The sequence below is a fragment of the Erpetoichthys calabaricus genome, chromosome 1 (assembly GCF_900747795.2).
Source record: "Erpetoichthys calabaricus chromosome 1, fErpCal1.3, whole genome shotgun sequence".
NCBI classification, from domain to species: Eukaryota; Metazoa; Chordata; class Cladistia; order Polypteriformes; family Polypteridae; genus Erpetoichthys; species Erpetoichthys calabaricus.
The window spans coordinates 58853352-58871629 of record NC_041394.2 but is presented as its reverse complement, the minus strand read 5'-3'; the positions used below and the strand labels follow the sequence as shown (position 1 = coordinate 58871629).

The 18278-nt window shown below is 36.5% G+C and overlaps 1 protein-coding gene across 1 annotated transcript in view; it reads left to right on the top strand.

Moving 5' to 3' along the window:
- LOC114654910 (deleted in malignant brain tumors 1 protein-like) overlaps positions 1-18278 on the top strand; it is a 167938-nt gene that overhangs the window by 64441 nt on the left and 85219 nt on the right. The window contains exons 19-24 of the mRNA XM_051934685.1: positions 917-1222; positions 3040-3351; positions 7731-8045; positions 8307-8612; positions 17572-17640; positions 17722-18030. Coding sequence (XP_051790645.1) covers positions 917-1222; positions 3040-3351; positions 7731-8045; positions 8307-8612; positions 17572-17640; positions 17722-18030 — 1617 coding nt within the window. The remainder of the gene's footprint in view (positions 1-916; positions 1223-3039; positions 3352-7730; positions 8046-8306; positions 8613-17571; positions 17641-17721; positions 18031-18278) is intronic.

Below are 18278 nucleotides of genomic sequence, written 5' to 3'. Positions count from 1 at the left end.
AAGACTATCTTTAACAAACCTTACACCAACTATTAATGATTTGTGTCGTAGAATACAAGTGCATCCTTCTCATTAAGAGTGTGCATTTACATTTATCTTGTTTGAAACCTTGATTAAAATATTTTTCTCTTAGAGTATTTGCTTATTTTGTAATTTCCTTTCCAATTATTTTTCAAAAATTTTCACAGGGGGTTCCATGAACAGAAATATTTTACATAGGGTTCTGCAGTTTCAAAAAAGTCTAAGAGTCACTGTATTACACCATAATAAAAAGGCAAGTAGACAGTGCTACATTTGAGTCTTAATTTTATAATGACACAGAATATAAAATAGAAGGTACTCAGAGACCCCATGTTTAGTTATTACATAGCTTATTTACATTATACAGTACATGTTAAATAATAATATTGCATTTATAAAATTCATAATTTTTCTTCCTGCAGAATTTGTTTTGTCAAGCGTGTGCTGTAGAGGTGCAAAATATTACATAATTAATTGTCATTTATGTCTTCTTTATCTTTGTACTTCATGAAGATGTATCTCTGCATTTCCTGATATCCTCTTAGTATCACTTCATTCTATAAACAGCTGTGCCCATTCCCTCAGACTGTTCTTCAAATGAAGCAAAAACTTAATGAAAAGTTTCAATTGAATTTGTCTCATTAATTGCTTAGTCCTCATATATTATTTATGGCATGTGTTAAAACCTAAAACAACGAAAGTTTAACTTATTCTCATTGGTAAGCGTTACTGTTCAGCCCAACTTTACAAAATGTTTTATGGTAACAGCACCAAGTCATGTGCACAGATATTAGAAGTGATTTGCTCTCTTTAGATATGATGACACCAGTGCAGTTGTTTAACTAAATTTACACAATTTCTTCCCATGATTCTGTCCTACTTCTTTGCTTCACAGCTTACAGACTGGTGAATGGCTCCAGCTCCTGTTCTGGTCGAGTCGAACTTTACTTTGGCCAGCAGTGGGGGACCGTCTGTGATAACTACTGGGACCTGCAGGATGCCAGTGTTTTCTGCAATCAAATAGGGTGTGGATATGCAATTGGAGCCCCTGGACAGGCTAAGTTTGGAGAAGGTCAAGGAGAAATCTGGAAAGATAATCTTCAGTGTGAGGGAAATGAATCTGACCTGACAAAGTGCCCAGCTCTTGATTATGGACAAGAGGAGTGCACACATAAGAATGATGTTGGAGTTATTTGTTCTCGTGAGTATTTTTACATGATTTGTTCATCTAAATGATTTTATTCAGACAGCTCTTCTTTAGTTAGCTGCATATCAAATCAAGTGCTGTTTCAAGGTTGACAATACATTATAATTGATAAATACCCTGCAGATGGGTATAATTAACACTAATATCCTTCGATTCATCCATTCAATAAAACCATTTACTGAATTTCCATGAAAACATGGATTTGACACCAGCATCAATGTGAAAATAAAACAAATATGCATTTTACCAGAAATCTGTTTACACTGTGACACTAGATGGTGATGTCGCTCCTCAAACCTCACAGACAAATATCCAAGACACCAAGTAAAAGCACCAAGAAGTATTTTAATTTCTTCTTTCTTTGATATTGTGCCACAGTACATCACAATCACCCCAATAAACAATAATCAATAATTAATAAATCACAATAATACAGTCCTCCTCTCCCAGCAGCTCCATCACACTCCCTCCCAACTCCGGCTCCCATAGTCCTTTATATAGTCCTTGACCTGGAAGTGCTCCTGTCCTTCTGTCCATGTGATTTAATAGCACTTATGGGTCAGATGAAGACTTGCATTTTTCTTCAGTCCAGAAGTACTTCTGTTCTTCTGTCCCAGTGACTTGGGAGTACTTCCGGGCTATAGGGAAAATAAAAATCCCCACGTCTCCCTGCAGTGTCACACGATGGCACCCACGGCACCCAGCAGGGCTGTGAAGCTGAACTCCATCATCCATGATGCCCTGCGGGAATCCAGGGCACCTCTAGGCTGCAGGGAAGATGCCATCTAGCGTCTTGGATGTGTTGGCCAGGATAAGCTGCAGGCCGTCCATCACACTCTACAGTATATATCTATTGGCGCATTGATCTATCTGTAGATATATAAAAGCTCTTTCATTTTTTAAATTTTATTGTGGGGTGTTTTCTTCATTATTTTACACATGTAGTTTGTTCAAGTCTCTCATATTTTTTTTATTTCCATAGCTATGTTTCCCTCTGAGTTATATTTGTGCCTTGACAGAAACAACACTGCAGTGTTATAATCTCACTTAATCATGTAACTTTGACTTCATTTTTAACACAAACATGACAATCATGGAAACAATGACGTCAGCTTCAGGTTTGGTGTCTTTGTTAAGAAAAAAGCAAAAACAGAGCGCGTGTGACATGAACACAGAAAACATCACGTGCCATTGGAACGAACATTAACTGTGCCACATAGGACCATGTCACTGAAAAACAACAGACCTGTTTATGAAAAATAGCCTTTAAATTCTGGTTAATTATAGTAATATCCATAAGAAAGATAATATATGTACATAAAGGACTACACATCACAGATGCTGGAAAGAAATTAAAAATGTATTCAGTTTCACTTTAATACATATACAGTAGCTATACATTTTTATATTTGGTAGAATATATACAGAAGTTGTTTGTGAGAAAGGTTCATAACTAGCTTTTGATGACAAACTTTAATAACACATAGTGGGTTAACTGACAGCTTCAGTTATAGCAAAGGTTTTTGTGAGTCTACTGCAAACTGCAAGAGACTGCAAAATAAAAAGAAAGAGAAAACCTATTTTTCAGAGTGTGAATACAGAGGAGATGAAAATTTTGCAGTGCAGGCAACTACTCTTTTTTGTCAGCTGTTATGTACATCTTACAGTAAAAACTTAAATTTTGATAATTTAATTTTGCTGAAAGATTAAATGAAAGCACAGCAACCCATGTTCATTTATGAGATTGTTTCACTTTCTTTAGATTTTTACACCCTATCAGACCATCTCTCTCTCTCTCTCAATTTGTCCAGTTCGGAATTTTGGAGTCAGATTGTCAGGTGGCCCCAGCCGCTGTGAAGGATGGGTGGAGGTTTACTACAACAAGTCCTGGATGAGAGTTGTTAGGAAATCCTGGAGTGACAGAGAGGCCACAGTGGTGTGCAGACAACTTGGCTGTGGCTCCAGGACTCAAAGTCCAAACCCATCACAATACAAAAGGGGAAATAGAACTGCATGTCTAAAAGGCCTTCAGTGCTCAGGGAGTGAAGAACATCTGGGGAACTGTAGCCTTCCACAGGAATTCAAATGTGGAGACAATATTGATGCAGCAGTCCTATGTGCTGGTGAGTGAACGTGCATCTCTTTACTTCAAGAGTAACAAAATCAAATTGCTGCATTTGAATTTACAGATATAACATAATACACAATTAAAAATACACATATATCAGTATAATGTGCATTATATTATTATATAATATATTATATATTATAGACAGTGATGAGCCACGGTATATCCCCCAGATAATTCCCAAGGTATTATACAAACTATTTATTCTCTCTGTCTCTCTTTGTCATCTCATATCATTTGAACAAGCAACAGGTTGAACTATGGAGTAATTGTTAATTATATTATTATATTTTTGTCTTTTTCCCATATAGTTTAAAGATTAAAGTGTGCATGGCTTGGTTTTGCTGTCAACTGAACAAGTTTTGAAGATTCATTTAATGTGGAGTGTGACAGTACAGAAGGGTTTCTTCTTCCATAAACGTTTCCTCTTATTATAGACAAAACTCATGTCCATTACCAATAAGGCTGCACACCTTCTCCAAGACACACTATCATTGAGTATTTTTAGCCAATATATTCTTCAACAAAAGTGCATCAAGAAATGCTACTGGAGTTTCTTCATGCCTACATTAATATGCCTTTATAATGCCTTACTGTCTATCTATCTATCTATCTATCTATCTATCTATCTATCTATCTATCTATCTATCTATCTATCTATCTATCTATCTATCTATCTATCTATCTATCTATCTATCTATCTATCTATCTATCTATCTATATCTCCAAAAAGAATGACCCCAGGATGGAAATGCCAGAGGCATAAAAAAGACCTCATGTATGTAAACTGTTCATACGCACAAAAATGTTGTGTACACCCGTTTCCACCCTCAAATCGCGATGTATAAAACCTAAAGTTGCCGTAAAGCCACACACATTTTTACGGTAGCTCAAACCCAGGAGTACGCAAGTTCTCCACTCGGTTTTGCAAACTGGCAGCACCCAGCGTCTAAGCAGTGCTTTTGTTCAAGTGTGGTTTCCTTTTCTTTTTTAGATCCACAGTAGATTTCTACTTTAGTCTCTTTGTCTACTCTCCTGCGACAAACGCTTCAGAGCCATTACTGTACTTACCTCGGGGTTCAGAAACAATTTCATCCCAAAACTATAAATGCAATCAATCAGTCCATCAAGTGCTCCTTGTAAAACTTTTTTGTTCTTATAAGTACAATTACCTCACTATAAACTTGCGATACAGTTATAATATTGCACAGCATGAGCCACTTTATAAAGCGCTATTAATTTTAAGATGAAATGCAGCAAAATATGTTTATTACATTATACAGATAAAACTTTAACTTCATTTAAATAATCTATATTAATAATTAAACATCTGAGGACACGGTGGCGCAGCACTAACAAGGAGCTGGCGCCCATTCAGGGATTGTTCCTGCCTCGTGCTGTATTCTTCCTGGGGCTGGCGTGACACTGGAAGGATAGATGGATAGAATAATTAAACATGTACTACAAAGATATTTCAATGTTCCTTAAAAATTTTGAAGAATCGGCGTTCTCAGCTTACAGATGGCTTAACATCTATTACAGAGCTGATTGTGTGGCGATTGGGTATTTGGAGTAAGAAAAGGAAAGACAGGAATTGGAGGTTAGTACATTTGAAAGAGACAGTACTGCTGCAATAAATTATTTCATTGAAGGTCACACACGGCGCGGCAAGCATCTTGCGTGAGGCATGAACAATCACTGCGCCACCGTTTTCCCATGTTCAATACATGCTTTAATTCCTGTCTTAATGAAAATGATATCAAGTATACATCTCAGTATTTTAATTATTCAGAGAGCTGTAATATCATGAATGTAATGGATTCTGTGTCCTGTCAGAGGAAGAGAAAGCCCGTTTAAGAAGCACATAGTGATTCTCACACATAGAGCACATAGAAGAACACATACAAAACAAAGCATTTAACGTGCTATTTTAGTTACGATTTGATTTGAGAAACTTGTAAATTAAATGATTTTAAGATGAAGTTTATGATGTTCTACTTTAATGACAAAATAAATGTGATTAAAGTTGACATTTCAAGCTTTTTTCCCACTGTGTCACTATTTTTTTTTCTTTTCTCTGTACCCTAATAAGCTTTCATATGACACTCAGACAGTGAGCTACAACTCGCTTTTTCACGGCGACTTTGATATCTGACAACTTTTTTATTTTGTACACTGTGCGACTTTGTGAACTTGAGCTTTTGAGTTTCTCCGACACACTATGTCACTCGATTAACTTCCTTTTGTTGTTTATACCACTGTTTAAACCAACAAATAATATGTTTTTCCTTGCCTCCACTTGGTATTCGCTGAAATTCTTCTATTTTCCCCCATGCTTTTGCCATTGCCTTTTCACAGAATGCTGAGCTTAAGGGCTATTTATATTGATTTGCATATTCAAAGAGGTGTAATTTTGGGAGGATTTTGGGGAGTGGCAGTAGGCACATGCATGTGCGTTACTTTTCACGCTGACTGGGATTTATGGAGTGGAAGAACGTGGAAGTTGGCAAACGCACAGATTTATGCATCTGGATTTTTTTGTGCATACACACATTTCCGCTTTTGTCCTTATGCTACGTTTTAGTGTGAATTCTATGCATGGCGATATGCATGAGGCCCCAGGCCACTTCAGAGGAAAAGTTTATAGAAGGGAAATTATGAAACTGTGCTGTTATAGAGCTGTTGTCTGTGGAACTACATTAGAAACCCACTCATCTGAGGGGGACAGAAACTCAGACATTTAGAAACATCAGTAATGACTAAAGGGAGTTCCAGCCTGGTGGTCCAGGAGGACATATAAAGCCATCCCTAGTTTTAAGCGATTCTGATGGGGTTTAAAGATGTCTGTCATCTAGAGATTTAGTAAGTTAGTGGCCATGGCATAAACTAAAAGTGAGAGAGAAAAAGATGGTAATAAGAAAAATTCTTTTCTGTACTGCTGTGCTGGCTAAGTGTGAGAGTTACTGAAATTTGATTACTTCCTTTGTTCACCCTTTGTGTTACTTTTGTTTTATTAATGCACCGTTTCGTTAATTTTTCTATATCTTTTTTCTAAGTGTGGAGAAATGTCACAGACACCTTCTTATGACATTTCTCCACACAAGGGCAATTTTGTGTTCTTCTCCTTCTCATCTGCTACACAGTCTACTTATACCTCCATGTCTGGACCTCAGGAAATAAGGAAAATAAGGAAAACACCATCAACAAGCTCTCATGCTTTCCTCTCACATCTTCCTATCATCTCTGTTTCTTCTAACTCCTTTCCTCTTAGCATTAGCCATCTTTGGTTTTTGTGCACCATACATTATAGGTTTCTGTCTATGTTCTCAATATACAGTATAATAAACATTTTGTTTGCCTGTTTTGCCTTTATTTAATAATTCTATATTGTATTCCCTTTTGTGATGTACTTGCTGTATTGTAATTACCTTTTTGCATCAATTTCGTAAGACCTATTTATTTGTGCACTGTGTTGAACTGTATTTAATGATTCACAGTATTAGACAGCAGATATCCTTCTCTTTCTAGTGATGGTGGTTATCTTTATATCGATAAATTGGAGGCCAGGTGATGAATTTACTGTGCAAATATAGTTGTGATTTCCCCAGTTAATAATTTTGCACAGATTCTCCTAGGTGCAACAAAGGTATATGGTAAATTTTTAATTTAATTCATTTGAAACTAACTAGTAGCTTGGAAATTCAGAAGCCTTATGGATAAGCCTGCAAGAAACTACTTTAGATACAAGTGCATGCATGAAAACATTTGTCTCCAATTAGAAAAAAGAAACACCACAAAGCTGAGAAGATCACATAAAAACGTGATAAAACAGTTGTTTAAAGGTTTCAATACATAATATGTAAACTCATAAAGAAAGGTAAGTAAGTTGCTTGCAAAAATAGTCATTATAACCAGTCTTTTCTGTGATATGATTTGTGCATCATTTTTCATATAACCTGTTTAATTATTCAAAATAGAAGGCTCTTCACAAAAACACAGGAAGTGTATAATGATCAAATATGGTTGCTACTATTTTCTTTATTTTGTGTGAATTGAGGATAGGACTGAAAGTGATATAAAACGGATGGTTATAGGTACATTAAGAAATTCTTTCTCTTTTCAAATGAGAAAATTCTTTTAGATTTGAGGAGGAAAAATAATAATAGTGAGATCTTCCTTAAGGTTTTTGTTACAATATATTTTACTACAGTCATTAAAATGATAATTTGAACATCATAATGGTGGACTAAGTGTTATGTTTTGAAAATAAAGCAGATCATTTCTTCACTGTCTTATGGCTTTCAGGTTTTAAATAGTTTAAGTTTTAATTGGTTTCCCTCTTACATTTTAGCACCTCTTATTTCTGTTTTCCAGATCAGTTTGCCATCAGGCTGGTAAATGGAACAGGCGTCTGTGATGGAAGATTAGAGATATTCCACAAGGAATCCTGGGGGACAGTGTGTGATGATTCCTGGGACTTACCAGATGCAAATGTTGTTTGTCGGCAGCTCCAGTGTGAGACAGCTGTAAATGCCATAACCCCAGTCTCATATGGACCAGGAACTGGACACATTTGGCTGGATGATGTGCACTGTCAGGGAAATGAATCGTTTCTGTGGAACTGTACACATCAAGAATGGGGACAACATGACTGCAGGCATAAGGAGGATGTGGGAGTAAACTGTACAGGTAGACTAATTATAATATAAATCAATGTTTAAGCTTGTCAAAAGTTGATAAAAGTAGTTGTCCAGAGTATATATGAGCTTGGAATTAAACCAATATGAACAAAATTTTATCTTGTCTACTTTATTTTTGTTTTCCAGGTGTCTGAATCTTTAAAAATTTATAGTGTGTGCGCAGTAATATATTCTGTTTTAGTAATATATACAATATTTTAACAAAACATCAACAACATTTCTTTTCACTTTCTAAATTCTGTTTTGACAGGGTTCAAGATACTGAGGTTAACCAATGGCTGCTCTGGGCAGCTTCAGGTTTTCTATAATAACTCTTGGGGCAGCATCTGTGCTAATAAGATGGATGAGACTACTGCTATGATCATTTGTCTTGAGCTGGGCTGTGGAACTCTAACGTCTACCATTCATGAAGAAGTATCAAATTTGGACCCTGATCCAAAGTGGTTGGACAATGTGAAATGTAGAGGACATGAAACTTCCATTTGGCAGTGTCCCTCTTCACCCTTGGGTAAAAATACATGCACCAGGAGTGAAGTCGCACATTTCTCATGCTCAGGTAAAAAAAAACTGTAAATAGTAATCACATCTAACATTAAAACGTAATTACTGTATATAAAATGCATACATAAATCATGAAGTAAATACACACTGAATCACCAAATTAATGTAGAATCAACACAGAGGAGTTAAAAAAAACATTAATGGCATAGTTTAAACTAAACAATGACCTTAAACCTGAACTTTAACAAAATACTACTTGAGCAAATACAGCCTGAATTTGAATGACTTCTTAAAAGATAAGTTGAAAAGAAGGCAATAAGAAAACGAGGCCAATGTATTAATTCTCAAATTGGTATAGCATATGAGACACTGATGTGTCAAAGTAAAAAAACGATCAAAATGACTGTTGACTTTAAATGCACTGCTAAAGACTGATTTCATTGAAAGTATATATGGATTTCTTAAATGGGCATACATTAAAACTTGGGTTAAAACTCCACAAATACTATCCTCAGCGACTTGATAATTATACCCGACAAAAGTGTTTTTCAACTTGCATGCCATGGAAATAACAATGTAGCGCCACTGGGTCCAGACCTAAGAGAGACACAGGTGGTCGAGACTTGTATGAGGAGGATAGAACTACCTGGAGAAGCCGACATAAAAGCATCTCTGAGATCGTCGTTTAGCAGGCACAGCACTTAGGGAGCACTTTAGCAGCCAGGAGACGTGTCGGGGTCAATCTGCCTGGGTGCATCTTCGCCAGTGACTCTTGCAGAACCGAGGGTATATGAGTTGCCTCTGACCCTGGGTCAGTGAAGTGAGGCAGAGTGAAGACCAACTGTGTGAGCAGTCAAAGGGACAAAGTACCTGGGAAATGCATCCAAAGGGCACACTAAGCGGTGTCTTTGAACGGCAATCACTAAGCTGCCTTTTTGCCACCCCTCCCGTCTCAACCCCTGTGCATTACTTGGATGGTTATGTTGCATTCTTTGCATAAATTTGAAAAGATCCTGCAAACTGGAATAATGAATAGGGATAATCATTACATTTTTATTTAGTAGAATTTTGTCATTATATGTAAGCTACCTGGCACACCGGCGAGTTAAATACAAAGGTACTAGAGACTTATTTTGTTTTTAGTGCTGCTCAAAGATAACTTATTTAGCACTTACGTGATATGACATTGATTTGATCTTCTTACAGAAACATGAAATGAAAAAAAAGAGCATAATTTTTATCTTTGTAACTTTTCTTTACTGCACCAGGACTGACATAAACTTCCCCTCCCCACCCCTTTTCCTGATACTCCCCCACACCTATGTCAGCATGTATATATATCAAGAAAATGAGCACCAATGTTATGAATTGACATGTGGCGTATCATTGTGAACCAAGTAATACAAAATTTTAAACCTTTAAAAGAAAATTTCATTTCATAAAAATTTTTAAAGGTACTATATAAATATGGTACTGGATGTGAATGTAATTCTTTAAGTACACACTTAACGTTTTTGTATTATTGTTTTGTAATGTTAAAAAAAATTATAGTAATACATAAAAATGCTGCCCTGACCAAAGCACTGCCTAAGGCGTTTGCCTCATTGGCAGCCTTGGATGCAACAACATTTTTTAACGCTTTAAACAGGCCACATTAATTGCAATAGTTAACTCGTTAACTTTCACATGTCTAGTTATTATGTATTCTATAGCTTTTCATTGGAATACAAATATTTATTTAATCTGACTGCTATTATGGTTACTTTTTAACAATAGGTAATGCAGTGCTGATTCACCAAATATAGATACTATTAAACAAGTTAACACTTCATCTTGAGTTTTGGTACACAAGAAAATCACCAGTGTTAAATTTAATCTACAGTATCAAAAAAATACTTAAAAGGAAAGAGTTGGCCTATATAAAAGTAAAGCGTTCATTCAACACTAGCGATTTTGCAATATAATGTCACAAGACATATGTTTTTCTTTCTTACCACTAAAAAGATTCATTTTAGCTAATTGCATTGTCTCCATAAGAGCTAGTCACCTTAATGTCTGTGATGATCAGTCTGTGTTCTCAAGATGAACAATTGATTGATTGAATTTAGGTCTTTGATTTTTCTTATTTTATTGACTTAAGATAGTTTATCATTTTAATAAACAGTCAATCAAACATGCTGTCAACATAAGAATCTCTGAAGATCCTAATACCAAGTACCTCCTTCTCTTGTTAAAAATTATGTAGTTTAGAGCTGTTAGTATGATTGTAAAGTTAACTCTGGTGGTGGCAGACATCACAGCACAACCCTAACCCATCCTGCAAAAAATGGATTTTAAATGTTGGAAAAATCCTCAAAAGTAACTCATACTGTTAAGGATATTAGAAACGATAAAAATCATTTAGAGACAAGTATTGCAGAAAAGCGGCAAATAACACAAAGATATTCTGTCAACATTATAAAATTAAAGCAATAGTCATGGAGGATCTAAAATACGTCAGGAATAGAAGGGGTGAGCTAGGATATACAGACATATGTATAGAAATAGAAAATGCTCTAAATTTACATTTTTCTGAAGTTTACATCTCTCTGTTATAATAAAATAATCCTGCGATAAGATGAGACTTTTTGGAAGAAAACAAAACTTTTTGGAAGATTTTTTCAAGTTCCGCTACTCAACACTTTGGCCATGAGATGTTTTTAAGTCCTGCCCTCCTCTCAACCATGGAAAACCACCCACACAGTGCTCTCAGATCTCATTCGTGTAAATGCTTTTGACAGACACAGTTCACAGTTCTTGCTCACTCAGCTCTTAATATTTTCCTCACTTAAAGTTCCCAATTAAAGAAGACATATTATGTCTAAATCATATTGAAGGATTTCATCACGAAGGGTTATCAACAGTAAGAATTTGTAAACGGGCAATGCTAGCACCGAGAAACGATGAAGTCAAATGAATTAACACCAAAAATTTTGATCGGTTACACTGCATATTGATTAAATGCATATCAATAGACTATGCTGAAACAGTTGGTGGTGATGGTGCGGAAGATGAAAACATCAACTTACAATATCCCGAAGAATATCTACAACCATTAACACCGTCCGCTCTTCCACCGCACGAATTACTGTTGAAAGAAGAATGTATCTAAGAAAGGTAATGTAGTACATCTTCAGGGAATAATATTAGACTACAAAGGAGATTTTGATATGCCATTCGTATTAAAACATTAACAGGTTCCCATTAGAATAGCTTTTGCAAAGACAATTTACAAATCTCAGAGCCAAACATTTGAAAAAGTTGTTTTATTTAATAGAGAGAAAGAAACAAAATTCAATCACGGGCAGATTTACATTGCATTGTCACGATGAAAGTCCAAACACAGAATCACAATTCAATGCAATATTGACAAAAATGCAATTAAAAAAATTGTTTTTACTTAAGTTTTACAGTAAAAGTGTAAGTTTAAAAAGTTTTTGCGTGTTAATTTCAAAGCCGAAGAGAACGAAATTGTATTACGCAACGAATAACTCTATCGCAACATGAAACATAATTTACATTCAAATTATTTCGTTTTAATATTTTTAATATGGTTAATTACTCGCTGTAATGTAAAATAGTTAGTAAATTGTACATGTGCATCCCCATACGCAAGCAGCAGAAGCGCAAAGAGGCTAGTGCGTAGTGAGCAGAGGGCAAAGCCCCCTAGTGTGTAAACAAATGGAAAACCTCCCAAAATTAACAATGACAGTTAATGTGGAACTTAGTGATTTGAAAGTTCACAGGGAGAAGTACTCCTTAGATGAAATAGGCTGAAATTTAGCAGATCACCAAAACCAGAAAACATTTATCCTCGAGTGTTTAATGAGGTAAGTGAGTACATATAGTATAAACCTTTGATGTGTATTTTTTGAAAACCTCTGCACACTGGGGAAATTCCTAACAAGTGGAAACTGGCAAGGACTATTCCACTATATAAAAGGGTTGATAAGGCAGATGCAACTAACTCTAGGTCAGTTAGCTTAACATACATCTCAGGTAAATTAACAGAAGTAACTATTAAGGTAGATCAAGTGGCACATGGCAATACCAGAAGTTTTAGAGAACAGTTAGCATGGGTTCAGACAAGGGAGGTCATGTTTCACTAATATACTAGAATTCGATGAAAAAGCAACAAACACATATGATCTGTGAGAATCATATATATTATTTATTATACTTTTCAGAAGCCTTTTAATATTTTTATTTTATTAATTTTCATTGTAATCATTCCATACAAACAGATCAATTTATAACCCAACAAATTTGAAGACAAATCAAACCCCACCCCTGAGAAGGAGAGCTTAGCTAAAGGAAAATTGCTTTAAGCTTTTTAATAAGGCAACATTAAACAAAAGAAGGGGAGAAGTAATTATCTATATAAATAAGAGATGGAGAAGGGAGTTAAATGCAATAATAGCTAATTCTCTTATTCTAAAATAATATTGATTAAATCCTGCCATGTTTTGAAAAAATTTTGTACAGATCCTCTAACTGAAAATTTGATTTTTTCCAATTTCAAATAATATAAAACATTGGTTTCCCACTGACTTATAAGAGGAGCATTAGGATTCTTCCAATTTAACAAAATAAGTCTGCGTGCCAAAAGTGTAGTGAATGCAATCACCGTTTGCTTGTCCTTCTCCAATTCAAGTCCATCTGGAAGAACACCGAACACAGCTGTTAGTGGGTTAGGAGGGATTGTGATACTAAGGCTGTCTGAGAGGCACTTAAAAATTTTTGTCCAAAATGATGTTAGTTTGGTGCAGGCCCAGAACATGTGACCCAGTGAGGCAGGAGCTTGGTTGCAGCGCTCGCAGGTTGGATCCTGGCCTGGAAACATTTTGGACAGTTTTAGGCGAGACAGATGAGCTCGATATATAATTTTTAGTTGAATAATTCTATGCTTTGCGCATATAGAACTCAAGTGAATTCTCTGCTTTGCTACCTTCCACTCCTTTTCTGATATATTGATTAAGAGATCTTTTTCCCAATGTCCTCTTGGATCTTTGAAAGGTAGGGACTCTAATAAGATTTTATATATTGCGGAAATAGTGTTTGTTTCCTCAGGAAGCCTTTTGATAAGGAACCACATGAAAAGTTAGTGATCAAAATAAAACAAGCATCAAGGCAGAGTGTGGTGTGTATGTGTGTATAAAATTATCTTAAACATAGGAAGGAAAAGGTTATGGTGAGGGGAACATTTTCAGAATTAAGTAATGTTAAAATTGTTGTCCATCAGGTATTAGTGCTGGGACCACTGCTCTTTTTAATATACCTAAAATATCTAGAAATAAATACATAAAACAAGCAAATTAATTTTGTAGATGATACCAAATGAAGTGGATGAGCAGATAATTTGGAATCATCTGAATTGTTACAGAGGAATCTGAACAGCATGTAGGCTTGGGCAGGCCAAATTTAATGTACAGTAAGTACATGATTGATGCATCTTTTCTGGGTTTTTCATACCCAGTTCTAAGAGAGTGACCCCATGATTTCCAGAGGGCATTCCTGACCCTGGAAGTTGTTCAGGAAGCCAATCAGGAAACAGTTCCAGGATGGGGGTTTAAAAGCTCATACTGCTAAGTGTGTTAACAAGCTTAGAGTCAAGAGTGAACTGTGAGGGAAACTGACAGGAGAAACAAAAGTCAGAGTTGTTCTAGAAGAAGGCACAGTAGGTGAAGAAGGAGCACAATTTTCTCTTTGTTTGTGGGTAACTGAACCAGCAACCCCACATGATAGAAATGATCTCAAATTCAATGTTTAGCTTTCCTTGTCTATTTGTTACTAAACCTCCTTTTTTAACTAGAAATTACTGGTTTATTGTTATGTAGGGTGGGGGGTTATGTCTGCTTTTGGCTGCCCTCTGGTCACAGGGTGAAACTGATAGTAATATCTTAGCTTTAAAGCATCTTTGTCATTAATAATGTATTATGAATAAGTGCAGAACCATACATTAACAACTCATTAGAAAAATTAATATTAGTTTAATATTAGCACTTTTAAAATATGCTTTGATAGATTAATTGATAACATAAACATATTTTCAGACATGTCACTTCCTCGTTTAACCACCTTGGCACTAACCACAAGTGTAACTAGGGCTCAGAATTCAATGTAAATACAGTTGTTTCAGAGTCAGACTCTGGGTGGTGTTTAATCATCCACTTAATAGTATTGAGTCTGATTAATGCTGGGAACATTATTCTGCTGCCATCTTGTGGATGAAATAACATCATTCACCAAAATAATCATTACTATTTCTATGTGTTTTGTCACTCTAAGGGAGGGGTGTCCTACTCTGGTCCTGGTGGTCCACAGTGGCTGCAGGTTTTCATTCTAACCATCTTCTTAATTAGTGAGCCATTTTTTCTGCTGATTAACTTGATATGCCTTAGTTTCAATTGACGTGACTCAGACCCCTTAGTTGTTTCTTTTTCCTTAATGATAAGCCAAACAATAATGAGACACAAAATAAGCCACCACATGACCAGCTAACATGAAAATAAAGAAAGGTGAAGGTCCCGGTCATGTTGGTCTGCTCAAGTCACCAAAACATCTTGACGATGGTCTTAGAAAAAACAGAAAATCATTAGTCTGCTGTGGCAGAACGAGAGCAGCAGCAAGTCATGATATTCAATAACGGCTTTAATTAACAGCAAGAACTGGCTTCTCATTAAGAAACTGGATGGAGTAAAATTGGCTGGAGTTTGACGTTCCAGTTTAGCTGGTCATCTGTTGGCTTGTTTCATAACTCATTTCTGTTTGGTTGCCATTTAATGAAGAAACAAATCAATTCAGAGGACTGAATCCTTAAAAACAGGGCTATTAAAATGAAGGGAAAAGGAGTTAATTAACAATGAAAACTGCTCGCTAACTGAGAAAAGAGTTACAATGAAAAGTTGCCGCCACTGCGGCCCACCGGGACTGGAGTTGGACACCTCTGCTCTAAAGTAACTTATCAATGTTCATGAATGGGGTGGAGCTATCAACAAAAACACAATGACATCTAAACGAGGAGCTGCAAAGCCAGTTTAATCATTTGAATACAGAAGATCGTTATGTTACAAACTCTTGTGCTTCAAGAATGTCCTCCATGCTAAAAAAACTTTCTGTTGTTTACCACCACCATGGCAGAGACTGAGCCAGCCTATCATAGATTACCCCCACCACCAACTTCACACCAATTAAAAGATGTTACTTGGGACACATCCTCAATTGTGCAGCTAAGTATATTTGGGTATTTTGGCCTTTTCATCACAAGACACCCTCTACTGAGGCAGGCCCCCCAATGGCTGATCATACCCAGGTGTGTGTCCCATGCTGTTTGGGGCCCAGCTAGGGTTTTCAGTCCCTGATGTTTGCTTAACAGTCCAATGTAGGGCTTGGCAATTGAGTGCCAGGTCCCTCAGAAGCATAGAAGTAGTAGATGTTGCTATAAAACCCGACAACCAACCTCCACTGGACAGACTATTGCTCTTCAGCTTTGCTGTTCTACCTCAGCTGCCAACTCAGCATAGCACAACTTTTTCATCTCTCTTGTTTCATGAACAGCATCCTCCCAGGTCACTGTCAGCTCTACGAAGTAGGCAGTGAACAGAGAGTTGGACCACAGTACTAAGTCTGGTTTCAGGATGGTAGAAGCTATTTTTGATGGGCTGTATGATGCTGGCCAGCATCTCCCTGTCCCAGCCTGCTTCCTGCTGTACTACCCTGGTTGGTGGGTGTAGCTTCATCTGCCCTTCCCTATCGGACAAAAGATGCTTCTAGTGCTGTACTTGATTCTTTAGGAGGACAATGCATTTGTAGCTTTTCACTTGGCTCCCAGTTTTGGTGCTAGGCACTTAATAACAACTTGAAAAGGAACCACTAGTTGAATCACACAATAGTGATGGCAGTGTGAATTGGCCATCAGACATTGACATAGACAGTGAAAGTGATGCATACAGCACTGTACAACCAAACTGCAGTGATATGCCTGGTGAATTTAGTCGTCTGAATGTTCTCTGTGGTGCAAGTAGGTGAATGGTAAAAAGACAAAATGACTGTGATTAAGTAGAAGGACAACAAAGATGTTGGAGCCCTAAGCACTGTTCACAATGAAGCAATTGTTGTTTGTGTCATAGGAAATGTGGAAGTCACAAAGCCTTGAGCTGTGATAGCACACAATAACACAAAGGGATTGTCGATTGTGCAGATCAGGCACTGACATTCTCTTCCCTCTCATGTTCAAGCAACAGAAAAAAATGTCACAAGAAAATTGAGCAAACAAACACACTTCTACTGTCCCAAATACAATATCAGGCAGTGTGTTGGTGACTGTCTCATCACGCAAGTGGACATTAGACATACTTTTTTTACTGCATTTATGTTGATGCTTTTACATACTTCTGTTACACATAATAACATTTTTTATTGCTGAAAATGTTTTTCTGGGGGTAAATGTAATGCTAAGGTGGTTAATCAATCTAAAATGCCTTTTAACTCACAATTAACAGAAATACTGATTGCTGACAATTGATTATTTTCACTTCTATATTACCAGTAGTTTAAAAGTGACTCAAAAATAAGAAAGGGTAATTGTTGTTGTTTTTTTCCTATTTTTTATAAATAACCACGATTTGCCTGAGAACTCTTGTCATCAGCCATTTCTACAATATCTGGATGATACCATATTCTTTAAACATTCCAAATTCATTCCAAATGAGAGTTCAGACACGACTCTATTTTATTATTGTAATTACACAGTCAGTCTAACTAGAAATGCCTTGATACACATGAAGTGTTTAAAAAGATGACAAGACTGCCATAACACATTCATTATCAATCATACTTCTCAAAACGCACAAGTTTGAATTCATTTTTCATACATCATATACTGTACACCCAACTCTTTCTCCACTGCATAAGCATGTGATATTGTTTATGTGTGAGTCCTGTCTAATCTGGTTGTTCCATTTAATGTTTGTCAGGAGTTATGAAATTCAACACCAACATCCCAAAGCCCTGTTCAGAGGACATTGCTCAGGAGCACTGCTCAGGTGAGCTCACACTTAGCTATTTTCTAAGATTTAATCTAAGTTAAATTAAAGAAATTAATAAACCCTTGGTTTGTCTTACAGAGCCAACAGATTTAAGACTGGTTGGAGAAACTAATAACTGTTCGGGGCGAGTAGAAGTAAAGTATGGAGATACATGGGGCACAGTGTGTGATGATGACTGGGACCTGAAAGATGTGCAGGTGGTCTGCCGACAACTTCTCTGCGGGGAAGCAGTGAGTGCAAAACTGGAATTTGGTGGAGGAAGTGGTGTCATCTGGCTAAACAAAGTGAAGTGCAGGGGCACCGAGACCCACCTGTGGGACTGCCAACATGAACCACTAGGAAAGAATGACTGTGAGCACAAGGAGGATGCAGGAGTGAACTGCACAGGTAAGTGGGATTACAAATTAGGCCAAAGAATGTGGTGTACATTTTTATTCATACCAATTTTCTTCATATATATATATATATAGTTTAATCATTTGTATATATCAGTGGTTCTCAATCTGTGGGGCGGGCCCCCCTAGAGGGGTGCCAAGTAACAAAAAGGGGGGCACGAAGATGTGAAAAAAAGAAAACAAGAATCAAAAATATGAAAAATACATCTAATGAAGCCAAAACAAATTAACTTAAAATAC